The sequence below is a fragment of the Catharus ustulatus genome, chromosome 13, assembly GCF_009819885.2.
Source record: "Catharus ustulatus isolate bCatUst1 chromosome 13, bCatUst1.pri.v2, whole genome shotgun sequence".
Classification (NCBI taxonomy): domain Eukaryota; kingdom Metazoa; phylum Chordata; class Aves; order Passeriformes; family Turdidae; genus Catharus; species Catharus ustulatus.
In genome coordinates this window covers 4,950,076-4,969,219 of record NC_046233.1, presented here as the reverse complement: position 1 = coordinate 4,969,219, position 19,144 = coordinate 4,950,076, and the positions used below count along the sequence as shown (strand labels likewise).

The 19,144-nt window shown below is 47.4% G+C and overlaps 1 protein-coding gene across 2 annotated transcripts in view; it reads right to left on the bottom strand.

Annotated features, from left to right (window-relative positions):
* The window catches only part of FRMD4B (FERM domain containing 4B), a 121,819-nt gene that overhangs the window by 41,207 nt on the left and 61,468 nt on the right, over positions 1–19,144 (bottom strand). For both annotated transcript variants that reach the window (XM_033071968.1, XM_033071967.1), the window contains exons 2-5: positions 16,071–16,136; positions 15,280–15,374; positions 13,710–13,802; positions 10,445–10,529 (exon numbers count right to left, since the gene is read on the bottom strand). In XM_033071968.1, the coding sequence (XP_032927859.1) occupies positions 10,445–10,529; positions 13,710–13,802; positions 15,280–15,374; positions 16,071–16,136 (339 nt within the window). The remainder of the gene's footprint in view (positions 1–10,444; positions 10,530–13,709; positions 13,803–15,279; positions 15,375–16,070; positions 16,137–19,144) is intronic.

The following is a 19,144-nucleotide window of genomic DNA, read 5'->3' as shown; positions in this document are numbered from 1 at the left end:
CCTGGAGCCCACTCCAAAACCAGTCCTGTCCTAACAGCACTGTGTACTGAGAAACTCTACAGGTGCCAAAGCGTCAAAACTACATGAGGATCCTCTTTTTCTTTTTTCTCCTGGTTTTTTTTTTTTTCCAGGTTAGTTTCTTACCAGGAAAACCCCTGGCCTTGGTTCCACTCAGGGACCAGCAGTGACACTGGAGAGTAAAGGAGATGCACTGACAATTGCACTCTTTACTCCTCCTGCATCCTGCAAACAGCAGGTAAAGCACAAAACTGAGCCTATGAAGCAGCCCAGGAACACTGACTTGTATTATTGACTTTCTGCAAATGGAGAGAATGGACATGATGCCTGCATCATATCTCTGAGATCCCAATACATCCTTAGTCACCAGAATCTGTTGGCTGAAGAGGAGACAAAGCAGACCAAAAGCTGAAATAATGCCAAAACCAGGGCAGCAGGAAAATCTACAGAATTACATACAGATACAGGGAAATGACATCTCAAAATATATTAGGGCACATCTGGAGCTGAGTTAATTTACCACAGCTGCAGGTCTGGCCCACAGAGACTAAATTCAAAAGTGAACAAACAAATAATTCAATTTTCATGGAAAGGAAGTTTTTTTTGCCAGCTTTGTCAATAAAACATTCCAGCAGCAGCACTCCCCCAGGCTTCTCCGACAGGCAGACCAAAAGGAATTTCCCCTTCCCAACAGGTGTGGCACCAGCTATGCAGGAGTAGCCCCCAAAGCATTCCCAGACATATTTTATTAGAAGAAGAGGAGGGGCACATCACAAGTTAAGAGAAAAAAAAATAGCTTGAATTGCATCCTTCCTTCAGATCTCTTTCATGTTGGTGCTTAAGAAAAGAGGCAGCACTGAAGCCCAGGAGCTCTTCATGTAGGTGCAATTTTAAGGCACTCTGTTACTTCCAGGTCTGTATCAGGTTAGTCTTTGTCATGCACATCTGAGCTGGTTTTTTTAAAGCTTGAATTGCATCTGCCCAAGCAACCTCTGATGCCAGCTGTGGTGGTGAGAGGATTACAGGAGATCAGGTCACCCCAGCACCAGTGTCCTGCACCAGCAGGCAGAGAACTCAGAAATGAGAGAATGCCAACACTGGGACCTCAGCTCAGCGGGAAAGGTGAGATCTGGCTCAGCAAAGCTGCCCCTGGATCACAAAATCAGGCAGAACGGGGACAGAAGGGACTTTAAAAGCTCATCAAGACCACTGCCCTGCCCCAAGGCAGAATCAGCTGTGTAGCTCATTGCCTTTTAAGCCTACAAGGAACTCGAGCAGATTTAACTCTCCAAAGCTCTCTCCATTTATTGCTGGCTCCCAGATAAGCTCGGCAGCACTGAGCTGCTGGAGCAGAGTCTGCTGACCCACAGCAAGAGCTGCTGCTGGCCTTACAGGGGTGTTTGGGACTTAGTAATAACCAAGAACCTCCTCACTTTTCATCTTCAAAGCACCTCACAGCCATTAACTAATTAGCAATAGTAATTACGAGGTTGCTCTTTGGTGTTTATTTGCTTTTTCCTAGATACTGGCCTTAAGAAACTCTGGTCACTACTGGCTGCTATGGGACAGCCACAAATGTTAACAGTGATCCCACAAACCACTTCATTTAGGGTTTTAGGAGACCAAAGAGAGCATGAAGGGGGACTGGCTTCCCCAGGTGAGGAAGTTTCAGTCTTTGCTTTCAGAGTGAGGGATTTGCTGTGCCAGTGCTCTCATTTGCTTAGAAGCTGTAAAGGAGTAAAGCAGTGAGAGGGTCCTCTCTAAGTTGACTTCTTGAAGATGTTGGAGGTGTCTTGACCAAGCAAAGGGGACAGACAAGTCAGCAGGGCTGCCATGTCTCTCCAGCTGCTGCAAACCTCAGAGCAGCCCTAGCTGTTATCCATGTCACCACACAGTAACAGGGGCAGCAGACTGGGGCCACTAGAAGCAAGGCTCAGGAGGAGAAAAACAAAAAAAAAAACAAAAAACAAGCTACCAAGCCAAAGAACAACCCAACCTTTAAAGGGACTAAAAATCACAGAAAAAAAGGTGCAGGGAAGTGAAGGGATGCCCTGAAGTCCTGCAGTAGCTAAGTAGCAGAGCAAGGATTTGAAGCAAAGGATGCCAAAGTCCAGCTCAGCCTGTATTTGACAGACTAAAGCTCTCCAAGTGACAGTGTCTTGGACAATTCCCTCTGAGCCTGGAAGTATTTTTCACCATAATGTAACATTATTTGCCATCTGGCTCCCCAATTGGCCATTGCTGTAATGTAATCCAGCTCTGCCCTGGGCTGCCATGGAGTTTGGACAGCCCTTGGCTTGACACAAATCCAGACAGTGATATGTGTCATTGTGGAGTGCAGGACCGTGACTCTTCCCACTCACTCAGGCAATATTTTGATTTTATAATCATCCTTCAGCCTGGAGGTTGGCAGATGGGGGTTTCTGTTTTAACACTGCTTTATCAGCAAGGTCAGATTTCAAAAATAGATGAGGAAAATGACTGTAAGAAGATTAATTTGCAATGCCTGCCATCACCAGGGTAATTCAAGCAGAGACTTCAGCGAGCAAGTGGGGGGCTCTGAGAGCCAGGGCAGCCAGTGCTCCCATGACCACATGGTGAAGATGAAGGTGGGAGGTTTTCCTACATTTATCCCAAGTGGGAACAAGGTCACCAGCATGAGGTTAAGTAGATGTATGTCATTCAGATAATGGAATCTGAGTCTTCTGCATTTGAGATGTAAATGAGCTTAAACAGACTGGTGACTGCAGCTCCAGGGAGGACATGAAACTGATATTTTTCAATTAGAGTTTGCACAGGGGCTGATCATTTCAGCCAAAAGACTACTGGCTTATCTAAACACTGCACTTGGTCCAGCAGATTTAGGTGGTGGCTTTTGTCATCCTGATAAACATCAGAATAATAAAAGGTTGCAGCAGGTGTCCAAACTGGCTGGCAATTACTGCAGAGCAGGAGTAGGTCACTGTCTCAGCATCTGGTACAGACCAACTCAACCTTCAGTGCCCATGGGCAGGATTTAGCCCCCAGTTCAGATAGGAGCTCAAGTCTTGCTGCACAGACACAGACTTAGAATGTGATAAAAATCACAAGCTCGGTCATGAATAGAGCAGTGAACCCTCATTAGACACAGCAACAACACTAGAATTTACTGCCATAGAGATACAAGTCTGAAATCCTGATGAAAACTCAGATCAAGAGTGATGATAGTCAGATGAGCATTAACTGTGTTAAGCAAATCTTTAGGCCGTAAACTCAGATTAAAGCAGATTTTAAAAAAATAAGCATACACAGGAACTGTCATGTTTAACTCTTTGGAGCCAGAGCAAAAAGTGAAAGCAGACATGGTTTGTTCAAACCACATGTAACCTCCAGAGGTTAAAGGCTGACAACAAAATCACCTCACCTGAAGATGTGAGAATTGAGATACCAACACACTTGTTCCCTCAAACTAATTCCTTAAAAATTTGTATTAGCCAAAGACACCCCCAAAAACACACACACTATGATTGAATAGCCTGGAGACAGCCACAAGATTGAATGTAATTACCAGTGATTGCTGAAAGGTGACTTAAAAAAAGCTGAAAGAAGGGTGCAATTAGTCAGAGGGAAATAAAGGACCCAAACATCTACAAGACATTCAAACCCAGGCAGGCAATTAGCTGGGTGTGGACCAGCACAAGTGAACAAAGCAGTGCCTGCACCCCTGTGCCCTATCCAGCATCTCATTCCCACCAGGGATGCAGAATCCCTGCTGTGTGTCCTGGCAGCCTCAGAGCTGGGCTGGCAGGCCCCAGCACTGCAGAAAGCTTAGCAGTTTTTCACTGTTTAAGGCTTTTTTTTGACAGGCTGGGGAGGGCAGTGGGTGTTGGCCACAACCTGTTCCACCACACAGGCTGTGCAGGAGGAACTGGGTCAGGCAGATCCTGTCACTCGCCCTGTCGGAGTGGGTCTGCTGGGTAATTAATTGCTGCACAGAGACAAACCCTGGCAGCACATGGATAACCTCCAGCTTTAAACTGCCTGTCCCAATTACCAGCAGTCACACCTACGTCTCAGTCCCGGTGTCACCTGCTGTTCACATGCCCTGCCATGCTCTGCAGCCACCATCCCACCCTGCATCGGATGCACCGAGCTCTGCTGAGCATCTTAACAGGGCTCAGCTCCCAGGGACACTCTGAGCTGAGAAAAAGCACAGCAAAGCATCTGCCTCCAACACCTCAGGGAGGTAAAGCAAAGCACAAAAGCAGCAGAATACGAGCTGCTATAGGAGCAAATGGAAGTCTGCTCCTCCTGACCTTCCTCAGAGCAGCACTTCAGATTTCCTCTTGTGCTGCATTTCCCCCACGGGGCCCTGCAGCCTGGGTGGCTCAGAAGGCTTCACAGCATTTAGATGGTCCATGATATCTTCCATTTCATGGAACCCCACAGCTCTTCATACCAAGCACAAGGGAGCAGAGCCCGAGACCAAACACAGCTCTTCCAGATCTGCTGCTTCCCACCTCAGGGGCTCAGGCAAACCCAGCTCAAAAATAAAAGCTGTTACTGCCTCATGGTAAGGAACAGCTTCAGGTTTCCCTGTTACACCCTTTATTTTGCTGTCTCTGGCAGTCACTCTTCTATTTCCCTTTGCCTTTTGTGCCTCAGCCAACACTTAGATGAAACTCCAGGGACAGGAGTAGCTACTCCAAGGCTTGCCTGCACAGTGCAACAGGAACACATTTACTGCTTCTTTCTTCTCATTAATACAAGAGTAAAAGCAGAGAACAGGGAAAGGCATAAAGACTTCCCTGGTTTGCAAGCCAGGGTACAGAACAAGTGTCATTAACCTCAAAATATAATCACAGCCTTTCGCTTTCCTACGCCAGTATCACTGTGAGATACCCAACACACAACAACAGAACTGGCTGAGCTGTCACAGCATTTTGCTCTGTGGCCAGGACATCAAAGGTGCAGGACTCTTCATGGCAATTAACCCAGTCGTTAGTCCCAGGAGGAGGTGACTGCATGGAGAGATGTGAGCTACAGAACTCTGGCTGCAAATCAGCTCAATCTCCAAATGCAATGGGCCAGCCCAGCTGGGACACAACCTGAGCCCCACGGGCCCTGGGACACCCTCACTCTCACAGCAGGACTTGGATCAGAGGGGGTCCTGGACTGTCCCCACACCATGGCCCAGCCCTTCCCCAAATCCACCAGCACAGCCCCATGTGAGGTCTCTGGAGGTTACCAGAGACCCAAGGAGATCTGCCAAACTACATCAGCATGGGGTCTGCCTCCCCTCCTGTCACAGACTCCATCCTCCTCATCTGCTGACGTGCTGCTGTGAAGGCTGGGCCATGGAGGTGGTGCCATGGCAAAATCCACAGGACAGAACAGCTCTGGAGGAGCAAAAGGTCCTGCTGAACCTCAGCCTGGGCAGTCTTTGGGAGCAGAACAGCCAATTCAGCAATGGACAGAGGGTATTTAACAGCCTTGGCTAGGGCCAGACTACACTGTGTTACAAGGCTACATGGGAACATTCCCCTCTCCCTTGAGGTGGGGGAGAATTAGGAAATATCCATTATAAAGCTTTCGAGAGCTCTCTGATATATGACCACTTTGCTCCCCGTGAGCTGGGAACCAGCCAGGCTTTATGCTCACACCAGGGGTCTGTTTCAACAGCTCTCCTTGGTAAGCACTGGTCTTCAGGCTGCCAAGTGCTCACAAGCATTGCTGTTCATGGAGCTATCACAGTTACAGACTCCTCTGAAAACTCATATTTCCTTTAACTTTGCCCATTATTTCTCTTTTAAAAAAGTAATTCTTACCAGTCCTTGAAACAAATGGGAACTTAAATAAACCCCCCCAACACCCAGAGATACAGAGGAAAAGGGGAACACAGCCAACTTGACCAAGATCTTCATTTACAGAACATGTTTTAAGGTCTGGCAAAGGCTCAACTGTATGGCTGCAGAGCTATATGGAGGTTAGCCCTAATGCATAATAAACTTGACAGTGCTTTGCTAGCCAAGTAGGGTGTTATTTTTCCAAACTTGGCTGTTTCAAAAGAAGAAAAAGACTAATTTATCTTTCCAAATTTATCATCAGCATGTGCGTGACCAGTTCTGACCCACCTCCCTGAAAGCATCCCAGCTATGGTCATGGGCTGTGCAATAACACACTGAGCACATTACACAGCTCCCTGTGCAAACACATCCATTCTGAGATACCCACTTCACCTGGAACCAAGCACCAGCCTTCCACTCTCCCAAATTCCAGCTGTACAGCTATAAATCTTAACCCAGCTTCTTGGAGTCAAGGATGGGAGAGAAGGCTTTTAAACTGAAGTTGCCAGCACTGAAGGTTTTCAAGCAGAGATACTCAAAGCCTTGGAAAAGAGAGGCATGTAAGAAAATGAGAGCCCAGACATACACAAAGCACTTCCAGCCTTTGCACTCTCCCAAAATGCATGTGGATAAACGAGTTTTTAACCAAGTCACTGGAATGTATTTCCACAGACCTGGATTTATAATTACCACCAGCTCCCACCTCCTGCTCGGTGGTCCAAGCTGTTCCTGGCAATGGATGGGACTTCTCCAAGCTCCAAGAGTGTGGATGCTGGAGAGCAGGAGCCAGGCAGCTGCTGGGACCACACAGGACTGAGAGGGCCTGGGGACTGCAGCACCAGACCAGGGGGAAATGGGCAGCTTGGCATGAAAGGAGGGCAGGGTGAGAGCTGTGGCAGCACTGGCTGTCTCAGCTGGATGCCAAGGTTTGTGCAGTGAGGGGGCACTGGATACTCTGCAAGTGCAACAGCAAATATTGTAAATATTGTGTTCTGTTCACATGCAAAGGAGGCTTCACAAAAGTGAAAATGAGGTCTCAGCCCTCTTGTGCCTCAGGCAAAGGGGTCTGCCTTGGCTGCACAGGCAGAGCAGACTGCACAGAGAACAGCACAGGTCACAGAGGATGCATGAACCTGGCACGTGCCAGCAAAGGTCCCAGAGGCACAAAGGAGCTTTGGCTGTACAGAAGAACACAGAGGTGGAGGAGTGGGTGGGGAGTAGAAAGAAATACATTTTTGGCAGCTGAGATTTTATTGTCTATCTTGTCCCTTCCTTGCCAAAATGTCTAGAGAGATTGCAAAATGCATGAGCCCCAGATTCCTCCAAGTCCTGGCAGGGTAAAGCAGCACCTGATTTGCAGAAAGGAGCAGAGAGATTTGCAAGAAGGAATGTGGGGTTGAAAGGTGAGGAAGAGAATCATGGCTGTGCACTGTGAACATCAAGCAAGCCTTCACCCTTTTCAGAGCTGTCATGCAGGTTTTGATTTCATTATTTATTACTCATATCATATTTTGTAATATATTATGTAACTAAGAATATAGTAATATGCTGTAGTATTTACCCTAAATTTTGATTCACCTGGTACAAGATGGCCAGCACACATTGCCCAGCAGCTCCAGCCTGACCCCAGAGGTGCTGGACTTTGTTAGAGGGATTCCATGCTCTTTGATTAGATACAGCCACCTCCAGGATTTCACACACAGACAACTGAAATAATACTGTAAATACATTTCTGATGCAGCCTCTGAACCTTGTAAGCCAAGGATAAATCCCCTCCACAGGAAGGGCTGGCACAGAGCTGTGCCACTGTGCTGGCTGTGCTCGCCCAAGGCTTTGTCTGGCTCTCCTGGTGTGTCCCATGCCAGCAGGAGCACTGGCATGCCCATGGCACATGCAGGGCAGCATCAGCCTCTGCCCCCTCTGCTCAGGAAAACATCACTGTCCTCTAAAGACAGAAACCATGGGAGCACAGGTACCCAGCACTGCTGTGCTGTCAACACATGCCAGTGCTCAGGAATGTCACAAGAGCACTCAGGCATCAGGCATTTGCACCACCCTGCATTTGGGCTTTCCCCGTGGGGAAAAGCTACAGTGAAAACTTTGGAAACACCTTTGTGAAAGTTAAAAAACACGAGTGACTTTTAAGCAATCTTATCCACACAGTCTTAGCACACCCCAGGTATTGCAGCATCGATCCCAAACCACATTCCTGGCCCACACAGAGCAGAGGCTCCATGCAGAGATCCAGGTCAGGATATTGCCCTGGCAGGGCATCCTCTGGCACTGCCTGGGCATCCTCTGGCACTGCCTGGGCATCCTCTGGCACTGCCTGGGCATCCTCCATCCCCTGGCACTGCCTGGGCACTGGGAGCTCTCCTGAGCACATGGGCTGGGTGTGGGCTCCTGCTTTTTGACACACTCAGTTTTCCTCACTCCAAGAATGCAGAGGGGGAAAAGACGGGGGAAAAAAGGGGGAAGAAAGAGAGGGGAAAGAAAGAGAGGGGAAAGAAATCAAAACCAAAAAGCCAAGCTGAGGCAGGTTGAACCTTCTGGAGCTGGATTAACAACTGAAAAATGCCAGGGAACATTCCTGGCTGTCATCAGAGAGCATCAGCCACTTGTCTCACGGAGCTGGGGATCTGCTCCTGTTCAGACACTGCTCGTGCTGTGGCTCCTTCCCTGCCCCAGAAGGAGCAGCAGCAGCACAGGAGAGGACAGGCTGTGGAGCACATCTGAGGGGTTTGTGCATCCTCCTGTCCATGTCCCAGCAGCTCAGCAGGAGGGTTGGCCCCACGTGCCCTTCATGACTACCTGGAATCTAGAGACTGACCTGAAGTTTGTCACGTACAAAGAATACTTTTACAAGAGTTAATTGGAAGGTTAAAAGCTAATTGAGAGTTGATGAACTGGCTCCTGCTGAAGGAGCCAGAGGCTTGAGCTGGGCAGTGAAACTGCCAGCACAGAGGGCTGCAGGCAGAGCCAGGCTTTCCCTGGGTGCTGAATCACCTGGTGCTGCCCAAGATCCTTCTCTCAGGAGGAAGTGGTGCTCCTCATCCTCATCCCTGTGCTGCCCACAGAAACTGGGCTCAACAGAAACCCTCTGCTTCTGGCAGTTCTGCTTGCAGGAACAGGGATGCCACACTTTGGGTTGCTACCATTAGAGCACACACCTTGCAAGCCATAGGGGAAAAAAAGCCAGCCTGCCTTCCAAGTTTTTTCTTCTTCTCTTCTCCTTTGCTTTCTGATAGGCTTTATACATACACATAAACACATAAACCAGCACCCAAATACTTTAATATTGACTAGGTTTGTTTCAATAGCAGTGTCCTAGGTTTGTTTCAATAGCAGTGTCATTTTCCACATTTCATTCCCAAACCAGGCCCATTTTCCAATTCCAAAATTATTTGTGCTACCTGTCTTGTTAAACTGCTTCAGTTAAGGAGCAATTTAAGGATGGCTACAAGCTGCCAAGACCCTTCATTTTAAGTGGCAGCTATGACAAATGGAGATTTGCTTTTTAATAACCATAACTGACGAGGCTCCAAGTTCTTCGAGCATCTTTCAAACTTCAGCATGTTGTAAAAATGAACCAATTTCCTTCCTTCTTCCAGAAAGAATTCCTGTACAAAGCAGAGTCACAGTTCTGCCATTAACCACTTTCAGGTTTCTAGATTCTTTCATAAAATAATGAACACTGGAAACTGAATAAGAATCCTCCAAAATCTGAAGTATATTAAAGGTAAAAACTTTGACTACACTGAGCTCCACCACTAGTTAGTGGTACAGGATTGTTTCCCAAGGAAAGGTAACCAGTGATCCTCTCAGACTGATTGAACCATGAGTGAGAGCAAAAGGCACCAGAGTTTGGCTGGAAGATCTCAGGAGCATCAGAGTGAAGCTCACTGAACTGCAGCTGTGTGTAGGGACATGGCAAAGTTGGCTGTCACACCCCTCTTATTCCAGACCAAGATGAACCAAATCAATCTTATTCTTTAAGATTTTGATTACTACATCCTGATGTGACTTTTAAAAACATGTATTTTACCAATCTGAATATTTTAAGGAAGCATTTCAACCAGAAACTAAGTACAGAAAATATTCCAACAACTGGTTGTGATTGCTACTTTATAGGATTTGCTATTACTACTTACTGTTACTTTACTACCTCACCAAATTAAGGAAGGAAATAAAAGAAATAGGGACCAAATCCACAACACAGGACCTTCCTCACAGGTCTTTTCTTCTTAAGACAAGTTTGATTCAAGGTCAGTAAAGAGACTTTTGCCTTGAGTGTTTGCTATGCAGACACTGAGCTGAGCCTACCTGGGAAGTCACAACCCAAATTTTAAGCAACTGAAAGCTTTTAATACTCAGTGTAGAGCACTGAGCACACAGCAGGGCTGTGACAGCAGGAATAGGAACCATCATCAGCCTCATCCATTTGCATGAAGCATCAGCATTCCAGCAAGGAGAGAGTCAGCATGCTGAGATCTTAACACTCCAATTAGTTCTAGAAATCAGACATAGCTCCTACCAAATTCTCAGGACTGGGTATGTGGCAGATGAGCAATAGAGGAGAGAAAAGAAACTCCAAGTCTTACCTGGTGTACGCAGGACTTGGCATTCAGAAAAAACAGCTCTACTGTGGTTTTGTCCTTGAGAAAGGAAATGCTTTCAATGTAGAACCTGAAAATTAAAAAAAGAACCAAAACCATGAGTTACTCTCTTGAATAGGTTTCATCTTCCTCCCAAGTAATTTTATTTCCTCAGTGTTTTGTTCTCTAGCAATAAAATAGCACAGAGGAACTATGAGCTACTGCACTTAATTTCCTGCCTTTTAGGAGGGAACAAGCAGAAATTATAGCCTGAAAGCACACAGGGAACAGGGACTCCTGGTTCAGTACATCCTGGATATCTGATGACTTTTCAAATGAAATGAAGACCATGTTGAACACTACAGGAGTAAAACCCATCTCCTTCTGTGCAGGTAAAGTCACACTGGAAAATAAAAACCTCTCAAATATATTGCAGGTAGGGAAGCCAGTCCAACACTCAGCTGGAGGACAGGGGCTGCTGGCAGCCCTGCAGGACCACCTTCCTTCCAGGAGAGCAGAAATGTTAATAAGAGCCATTAACTTCACTCCAGCTCCAGATGCTCCCCCTAAATGCTTGGCAGAAGACCCAACTTTTTTACAGGCAAGCAAAGAGCTGGACCAGCACTGCCTCAGCAAAGCAGAGCAGCCCAGGGCTTGCCAATGTCTTGTCCTTGGTGGCAGGAGGGCTGGGTGACACACACAGGGCAATCAGAACCAGACCAACCTCTCCCACAGCCCTCAAGCTCCATCCCTGACTTCTGCACTGATGATCATCTTGGCTTGGATGATTTGCAAGACATTTGAGCAAGTCCCCAGCAGCACAGAGCACGTGGTAGGGAGCAGTAAAGGGACCTGCCACACGTGTCAGGAATGTTTGTATTTGTTTATGCTGTCACTTCAGGAAAGTGATACATTAAATAGTAATTGCTTTTAATATTTCACATTCCTACAGCGTGTTCCATCAAATTAATTTTAAAGCACTCTCCAGAACGCCTCTGCAGATAATTTACCCATTTCACAGGCATGCAGCCTGTCCAAGGGGCAGCCCAGCAGCCTGCCCCAGACATTTGAAAAGCTGTTATGCATTTCCATGACTCACTTTTCCCCATGAACTCTACGAGCCACAGGTATTTCCACCCTCTCTTGATCTCACCTGATATATTTTTTTTCAGCTTTGCTAAACTTTAGTTAAAATACCCTTGAGGGCTTCTCTTCAGAAATGCAGAGCAGAGGGCAGGATCCACACTCTTCATCCCTTCCCAACCTGCTGCCAGACCAGCCCTTCCCAGAGTGGACTTTCCTCAGCCTGCTAAAGCCTTCACTGCACAAAAACGTGATTTTCCTCAGCTAATGACCTCATTTGCACTTGCAGTTCCTTTCAGCCAGGGTCAGGGGTGGCTGACACCCTCAGAAGCAGGGCAGTTCTGGTTCTGAGGAGAGGCAGCTCCCAGTCACTCCTGGCACAAAGCAGGAAGCTGTAGGATCTATGGATTTAGGGTGATTCAGGGGGGCACTGCCCCCAATCCCAGCTCTGTGCTCTGTTTCCTCTGTGGTACCTTCTTATCACCCCAGCACAGATGGGGAACACTGGACCATAGAAATAAGGATGTTCAGGGCACTGCAGACACATTTGGGAACACCATAAAATGCATATTCTGCTTCTACTTCTGATGCTGTCAGCACTCCTGAAACTAAAAGGACATTTCTGAAAGTCCTCAATCTGCATCATAGAGCCCCTTCAGCTGAGTCTACCATCCAAAAACCTCTGTGACTGGATTGAGTTTATGCCAGCTGGCAATAATTAAAATCTCAAAGGATTATCACATTTCCTCATTGAACAGCAGAAGCTCAGGGATGAGAAGCAATGAAGATAAACCAGGAATTGGAGATTCCTCCATTTCCAGTAATGCAGCTGGAAACTGCAGGTTTTGAAGTGGCTTTTCTGCTGGAATATATCTATATTCTATGGATCAGGCAGTTTCTGTAGTGCTAATTATTTCTGTATCTTCCTCCTCCTGCTCTGCATCTCACTGCCCACCTCCCTGGTTACCCAGTTTGGCTCTCATGACCCCAGAGTAGTCAGGCTTAAAACTCCCTTCTCAAAGATCTTTCCAAGCCCACTCCTCACACATAAACTCTTGCCCAAGTCTCTGCACACTCTGTCCTGTTTTGAGGACCATTTTGCAACAGAGAATGCCAACACGAACACCATGAGCAAACAGCATAAATTCCAACCCAAGAATGCTCTAAGTTATAGCATTGCCTTTACAGCTTTCTTGGGCAGCCACAGGCTCTGGGCTCCCAGATCCTGATCAGACACTGCAAACACAGTGAAGAGCCCATCATCCCTTTACAAATGGAGCTTTTTCTTTCTGCTGAGTGTGGAAGAGGAGCTGTGAGCACCATCACACAGCAGCACGTATTCAGGCAGAACAAAGTGCCACTTGTTTGTCCCATTCCCCTGCTGACCAGCGGGGGACAGGGGAGGAGCTGCTGCCAACCGACCCAGCTGAACAAGAGCCTCTGCCTTGGAAGTGCTTCCAATAATTAAGCACACAAGGCATAAATTTACCCAGATCTGAAAAGCAAATGAGGTCAGTCTGCTCTCACGTTCCCTCACAGACTGCAAGGAAAACAAAAACTCCAACAACATTAAGAAAATGATGCTTGGGTTTTTTTTTCTGCCAGCCCAGCTCTGTTTCGTAGGACAGGAGTTTTTTTCAGGCCCTCAACCAGCAGAGCATTGCCAGCAACAGCCCTAAAGTAATGCAATTATATTGGCCAAAATCATCATTTTGCCAGGGATTTTATTCCTTCCTGGGGACTGATTAAGCTGTGAGCAATACAGCCATCAGCAATCCCTTTAAAGTACAGACAACCCTTAAGTAAACAGAAGGAAAAGAGTAAGTAAAATTGTTTGAATAAACTGCATTGCAATTTAGCACACTCAAAGAAAGTCAGGCAAAGAAGGTATTTAAAATATGAGGTTTTAAACAAAAAAACCCAAACAAAACAAACAAAAAAACCCAAACCCACCCTAGGAATAATGTCCTAGTAACAGTTTAAAAAGTGGCAAGTTCCAACCTACTTTATTTCATAGTTAAAGAAAAGAGAGAAGCACTGAGCCAGGGCTTAATCTCTTTCTAAAAATAACACATTGCTTTGACATTTATTTCCTTTATCAAATCTGTAATCAGTTCCTTTAAACAAAACCCCCTGGTGATAAATAAACCCAAGTGGTAATGTTTGCTTGGTGGAAACAATTACTCACCTAACAGCAAAGTACAAAGTTGCTGGCCCTGGTTTCTTGGGCAAGTCATGGTCCAGGACACGGTGATCCAGCTGCAGCCAGACACTCTGACCTCTATGGAAATAGGTTGGGGAGAAGGTTAAAAACTGGGATGGAAAACATAGAAATTGGTTCTTTTCAGTGCCCCTATTTACTCCAAGTGTTACTTTCAGAAGTTCAAGACTCAGCTCTAAGGCAGGCAAACATCTCATCAAATGACTTCATTTTTTTTTTCCTAACTTTAACCCTGCAAGGCTGAGCCATGGGTGCCCTCCAGAGGCCACACACTCCCTCCAAGCACCAACACACACCAGGCAGGCACTGGAATCCCACTGGAGTTTCTGGGGAAGCTGACAGCTTTTAGATAATGCCCTGGCAGCACTTTAAACCTCACCATGACTCAGTGCCAGCAACCAAAAACCTCCAGAAGAATTTCATGGCAGCTCTTCTGGGGGACAAAATAAGCTAAGTACAAACAGTATCCTCAAGGGCTTTACAGAAGAGCTGGGGGGAAGTATCATCCAGCAAGTGGAAGGACAAGGATGTGGCAAAAATATTCTGGTGATAGCCCAAGATGTGAGTGGTAAAAATAACAGAGTGCTGGGGTCAGGGCCCCAGAGGGAGCAGCTCCATGAGCTCCAGTGTGTCCCCAGGGCCAGCCCTGCACAATGTGCCTCTGCAGGGTGGCCCCAACAAGGCTCTGATGGGGTTTGTAGGTGAAAGCTTCCATCCAGGACTGCATAAAATGGCAATGGAGAGCAGCAGGAATCAGTGTTATCCCCACTAGACAAGAGGTTCATTTTGGGGCTGTATTAGTGCCCAGCTCCATGTCCCCACTGCCCTAACACCTCTGCTCCAGCTGTTTTGGGGGAGCTGAAGGTGACTCCTCTGGAGACACTGGCCCTGCAGGCAGCAGATGTGGGGAAGCATTTCAGTGCCCTGCTGAGAGATGAGCCTGAGCACAGGTGAGGCTGCAATGACCCCAGCTGGCTCTGGGTCAATGCCATGGACAGAGATCCCACAGCCTCCAGAGCTCAGACACAGCACCACACCCAGGCTCAGCCAGAGCAAAGCGCTTCCTGGGCAGGACTGACCTCACAGCTCACTCTGCTCGGGACATTTGGGGTTAAAAGGCTCAGTAATACAGCTGAGATTCAGGTGCAAAGCAGTAGGAGCAATTAATTTTGGAAATAAACGCAAAACCTTTTTGTTGCTACTAAAAGTGCAGAGGAGGAAAGCTGGGGGTGTTCACATGGGAAATTATCACTGAATCAGTTTTTTCACCATGTGAGATAAATATGAAATGTGAAATCACCAGGAAAGTATTTTACAAGGATTCTCTGCTTTGTGCCCAGGAAATATTTTACAAATATTTTCTATTTCATGCCTTCCCCCAGCCAAGCCGCACAAGCACAGGATAGAAACTCTTTCAACTCTTTCTTCTTGGAGAGAAAAAGTCATTTTTCCATCATGCCAAGCTGTCATGGTATCAGAGATAACGTTTCACATTGCAATAATGACACAGCTGTTTAAAATAAATAAACATACTCACGTATCATCGATAAATGTTATCCCAAAATACTCCTTTTCTTTCAGGTTGAAGTGCGAGGCCACCAGATCCAGTAACTCCCGAGACAAAAGTTTGGGCTATTGAAAGAATAAAAATAGTTTTATTCATTTCAGTCCAGGTTCTTAATATTTTTTTTTTTTTCTGTGCAAATACTGGTATTTGAGTTCACATGGCCATGCTAAAACCCTGTTGTACAGCTGAATACAGAAGTGACATATCAGACTCAGGGTGTCTCAGTGGAGCTGTGTGGGATGTGTGGAGCATGGGGAGGAATTCTGTGCTTAATCCATGACATTCAGCTGAGCAGCACAGACTTGAGTGCTGCTTTCCTCCTTCTGGGGGAGAAGGCTGTGTCCCAGGCTTTCCGCACTTACAGCAGGAAGGATTTTCTAATTAGGAACACATTGTGTAGTGGAGGATCTCGTGCTTTGTTATGGGAATAAAACATCCTCAAAACCACAGCTTTCTTCCCATCTAAATGACAAAAAGCACCACCACAAGGGGTGTGTTTAATATGCACAAGGGGTGTGTTTAACATGCTTTATGAATTTTGGTGAAAGCAAAAACTGAATGCAGAACTGATGGCAGATATTTTTGCCCACAATTCACGGGGAAATCCAGATGTCAGGAGAAGCACACATTGCCTCAGCACACTGTGAGTTTTTTCTAGGAAGAAGTAGAACTTTTCTTCAACCCTCACTTCAGCCCCCAAAGGAAAAGAAGCAGAGAAATGTGGCAGTGGCTGCCAGTCCCCAGAAGAGCGAGGTCTGTACCTGAACCAGCAGCTCCAGGTTCCTGTCATCGAGGAGATGCACCTGGCAGTGCCGGCCCTCGGTCATCTGCAAAGACACAGCACAGCCCTGTCAGGACAGCATTCCTGCCTTTCCTGGCTTGCACCAGAGCCTGTGAGGCTTGGGGACAAGGGCAGTGTGAAGCAAGGGTCTGATTTGGATGGGTAAGGGAATTTATTCCATACAGAGGTGAGTCCTCTCCAAGGACTCCATCTGGGGAGCTGCCTCAGCACTCTCAGTTCCTGTCAACTTCAAGCTGGAATTAAGGGTGCTTAGCAGCACCCAGGATCAGACAAAAACCCATAAATGCTGTGAGAATTAAATATAAGGATGAACCAGCCTGGCCAGTGCTGCCATAGGCTTTTTCTCTGGTGAGGAGCAGCTGACCAGGGACCCAGGAAACCCAGATCCACCCAGCCCTCCCTGCAGATGGGTCAGCCCAGGTCTGGTCCACTGACCTATGTCTAAAGGAGATGGAACATTTTCACTTAGCTACTGAATGTCATCACCTCCATGGGATTATTACAGAGGAGCTGCACACTTCAAGAAGGTGCAGGAACTGCAGACTAAGAATGGGATGAGCTCTGCAAGCCCTGATGCTATATCTGACCCACCTCTTTCATGTCACATTTATCTCCTGCAAACTAAGTCTCTTCCCCTCTTTAGGAGGCAGGCAATTCAGAAATAGCTGCCCATTATGCCCTTTTAATATCTGCCCTTTGAAATCTAATACATTTCAATGAAAGCTTTTACATTATTTAATATCTGTTCTAATTCTGGGCCTTTCAGCAGCTCCAGCGAGGACCAGCTTTGCAACACTCTCCGGGTGAGAGCTGGTGAAGGAAACCTGGCTTTCATATTTGTTCTCCCAGCCTCAAATAACTCATTTTCCTGACAGCACAAGCTTCCAGCCGACTATAAATTGTGATCTGTGAGCAGAGGCCGGGGGTGTTTGCTTAGACAGGGGCTCCCAGGGGGATTAAACAACACGCAATGGTTTCTCCTTTCACATCCCTCTGGCTCCGCAGGGATGGGGACAAGGACAGGGCTGAGCTGTGTGCCATCAGCACCTTCATCACCTCCTGCCCCTGTGCAAGCTGCCTTTAAAATAAACACAATTTAAACGCGATTACAACCGCAGAGACCTCCCACCTCTGCACAGCCAGGGCTGCCCAGACACAGCTCTGCCCCGAGCACCCAAACCAACAGAGCTCCATTGTTCCGACTAATTGAGCTCGTTTGGACCAAAAGCCGAGAGGGAGCGCCCTCCTGAGCAGGTCAGGGATGAGCAGGGGGGGCACAGCTCCCCGAGTGTCCGGGATAACTGCGCTGAGCATCCCTGCAGCGCCGGCAGCTTCGGGCACTGCTGAGCATCGCATCGAGCCTAAACAGCAGCACGGTGCCAGGACCGCTCACAGAGCGAGTCTGCAGGAAAGAAATCCCTTCCTTCCCCTTGGTCTTACTGCTAGGAGCACGGATTTGTACAGAAGTGAGGGTGAGGAGCACCACAGTGCCCACAGCAGTTCCGAGCACAGGGCTGCTCCTCCCCGGGGACAGCAGCGATGTCACCGCTGATCCCCTGGTGCTGCACCTGCAGAGCATCACCCCTGTGCCTGCCCTGCCCTCGAGGTACCATCCATCCATCCATCCATCCATCCATCCATCCATCCATCCATCCATCCATCCATCCATCCCTCCAGCAATCAAATCTGCACCATCCCAGCCCCCTGAGATTTATCTGCTGCCCAAACACAGCGCCCAGAGCCCTTAAATCCATTATGATCCACCCCCAGCTCCATTTGTTCCCCAGAGCTGAAGGGAACGTGGCAGGTTCGTAACTAAGTGTTCGTTCCCACCAATTAATCATTTCATCAGCGCACCCTTCAAGGTGCAGCACATTTCTGGCTCTGACACACTGTTTCCAATCTGCCCCTGTTGAGAGGTGTCCAATCCAATGGTGTTTTTAAATCATTCCCCATCTGTTGCTCTGAGATAGCACCAGGGTTGCCATTTTTTAATTGTGACCTGCTCTAGCTTTCACCCAGTGAAATCACATCAATCACTCCTGACTGCCTTAATTGCCTCTGTTGTCTGTTGTTAAGTAGAAAAGGTTTCTGTAATAGCAAACACATCCACAAAGCCTCGTGCTGAGGAGAAAGGTATCTGGAAGGGTTAAAACATAAAAGAAATATCAAGCATCATCCACACTCCAATTCAGCTATCCAAGGTAACTGCAAGGCACCTCAAAAGTGAATTAACCTCACGACACCTCTGAAGATAGGCAAGGTACAACTATCCCTCATTTTATTGATGAGACAACATAAGGAAGCAGCTCAGAAGTCTCATTTACAAATATAGATACAGACAACATTTAAAGCCTGAGACACCAGTTATCTTTCCCCAGATATCATACACCCACTTCCCAGAGCACTCAAAGCTCAGTGAAGGAGTTGCAGAAGATGCCAAGGTGCCCAGTGACAAAGCACTGTGAAATGCCTTTGCTGTGACACACCTGGCAGCTCCCACCTGCATCCCCAGGGCTCTGTGGTCACCCCAGAACACTTCATCCCCTGGACAAAGCTACAGCACAGCAATGTCCAGAGCCATGAAATGCCTGTGGCTGTAGATCTGAGAGGAGCTGCTTGCACCCTTCTGCCCTCCCAGCCCATTCCTGAACACCTGGGAGTTACAATCCTGCTAAGGCCCCTTCTCCAGCCAGGATGAGACACAGGGATACTCACTGTGAGACAGCACAGCCTGCTCAAGGAGCACCCATCTGCTGGTGTGACCATCAGCTCTGCCTCTGTAGGCTCCAATTCCTGAACAAAGCAATATTAACCCAACAGTCCAAGCCCTTCTCCTCCTCCTGCACACCCAAAGCTTCAGCCACCAGCACCCCCTGGTTCCTGCAGCTGTGCAGGAGCTCACTCCAAGCATCCCCACCCCATTCCTGAGGGGGCAGAGAGCATTTCACTTGGCTCACCCCATTCTTACAATCAGAAGAAAATCACTCCAAATTACTATCACAGGGAAGCACAAGCCCATCCTACATCAGG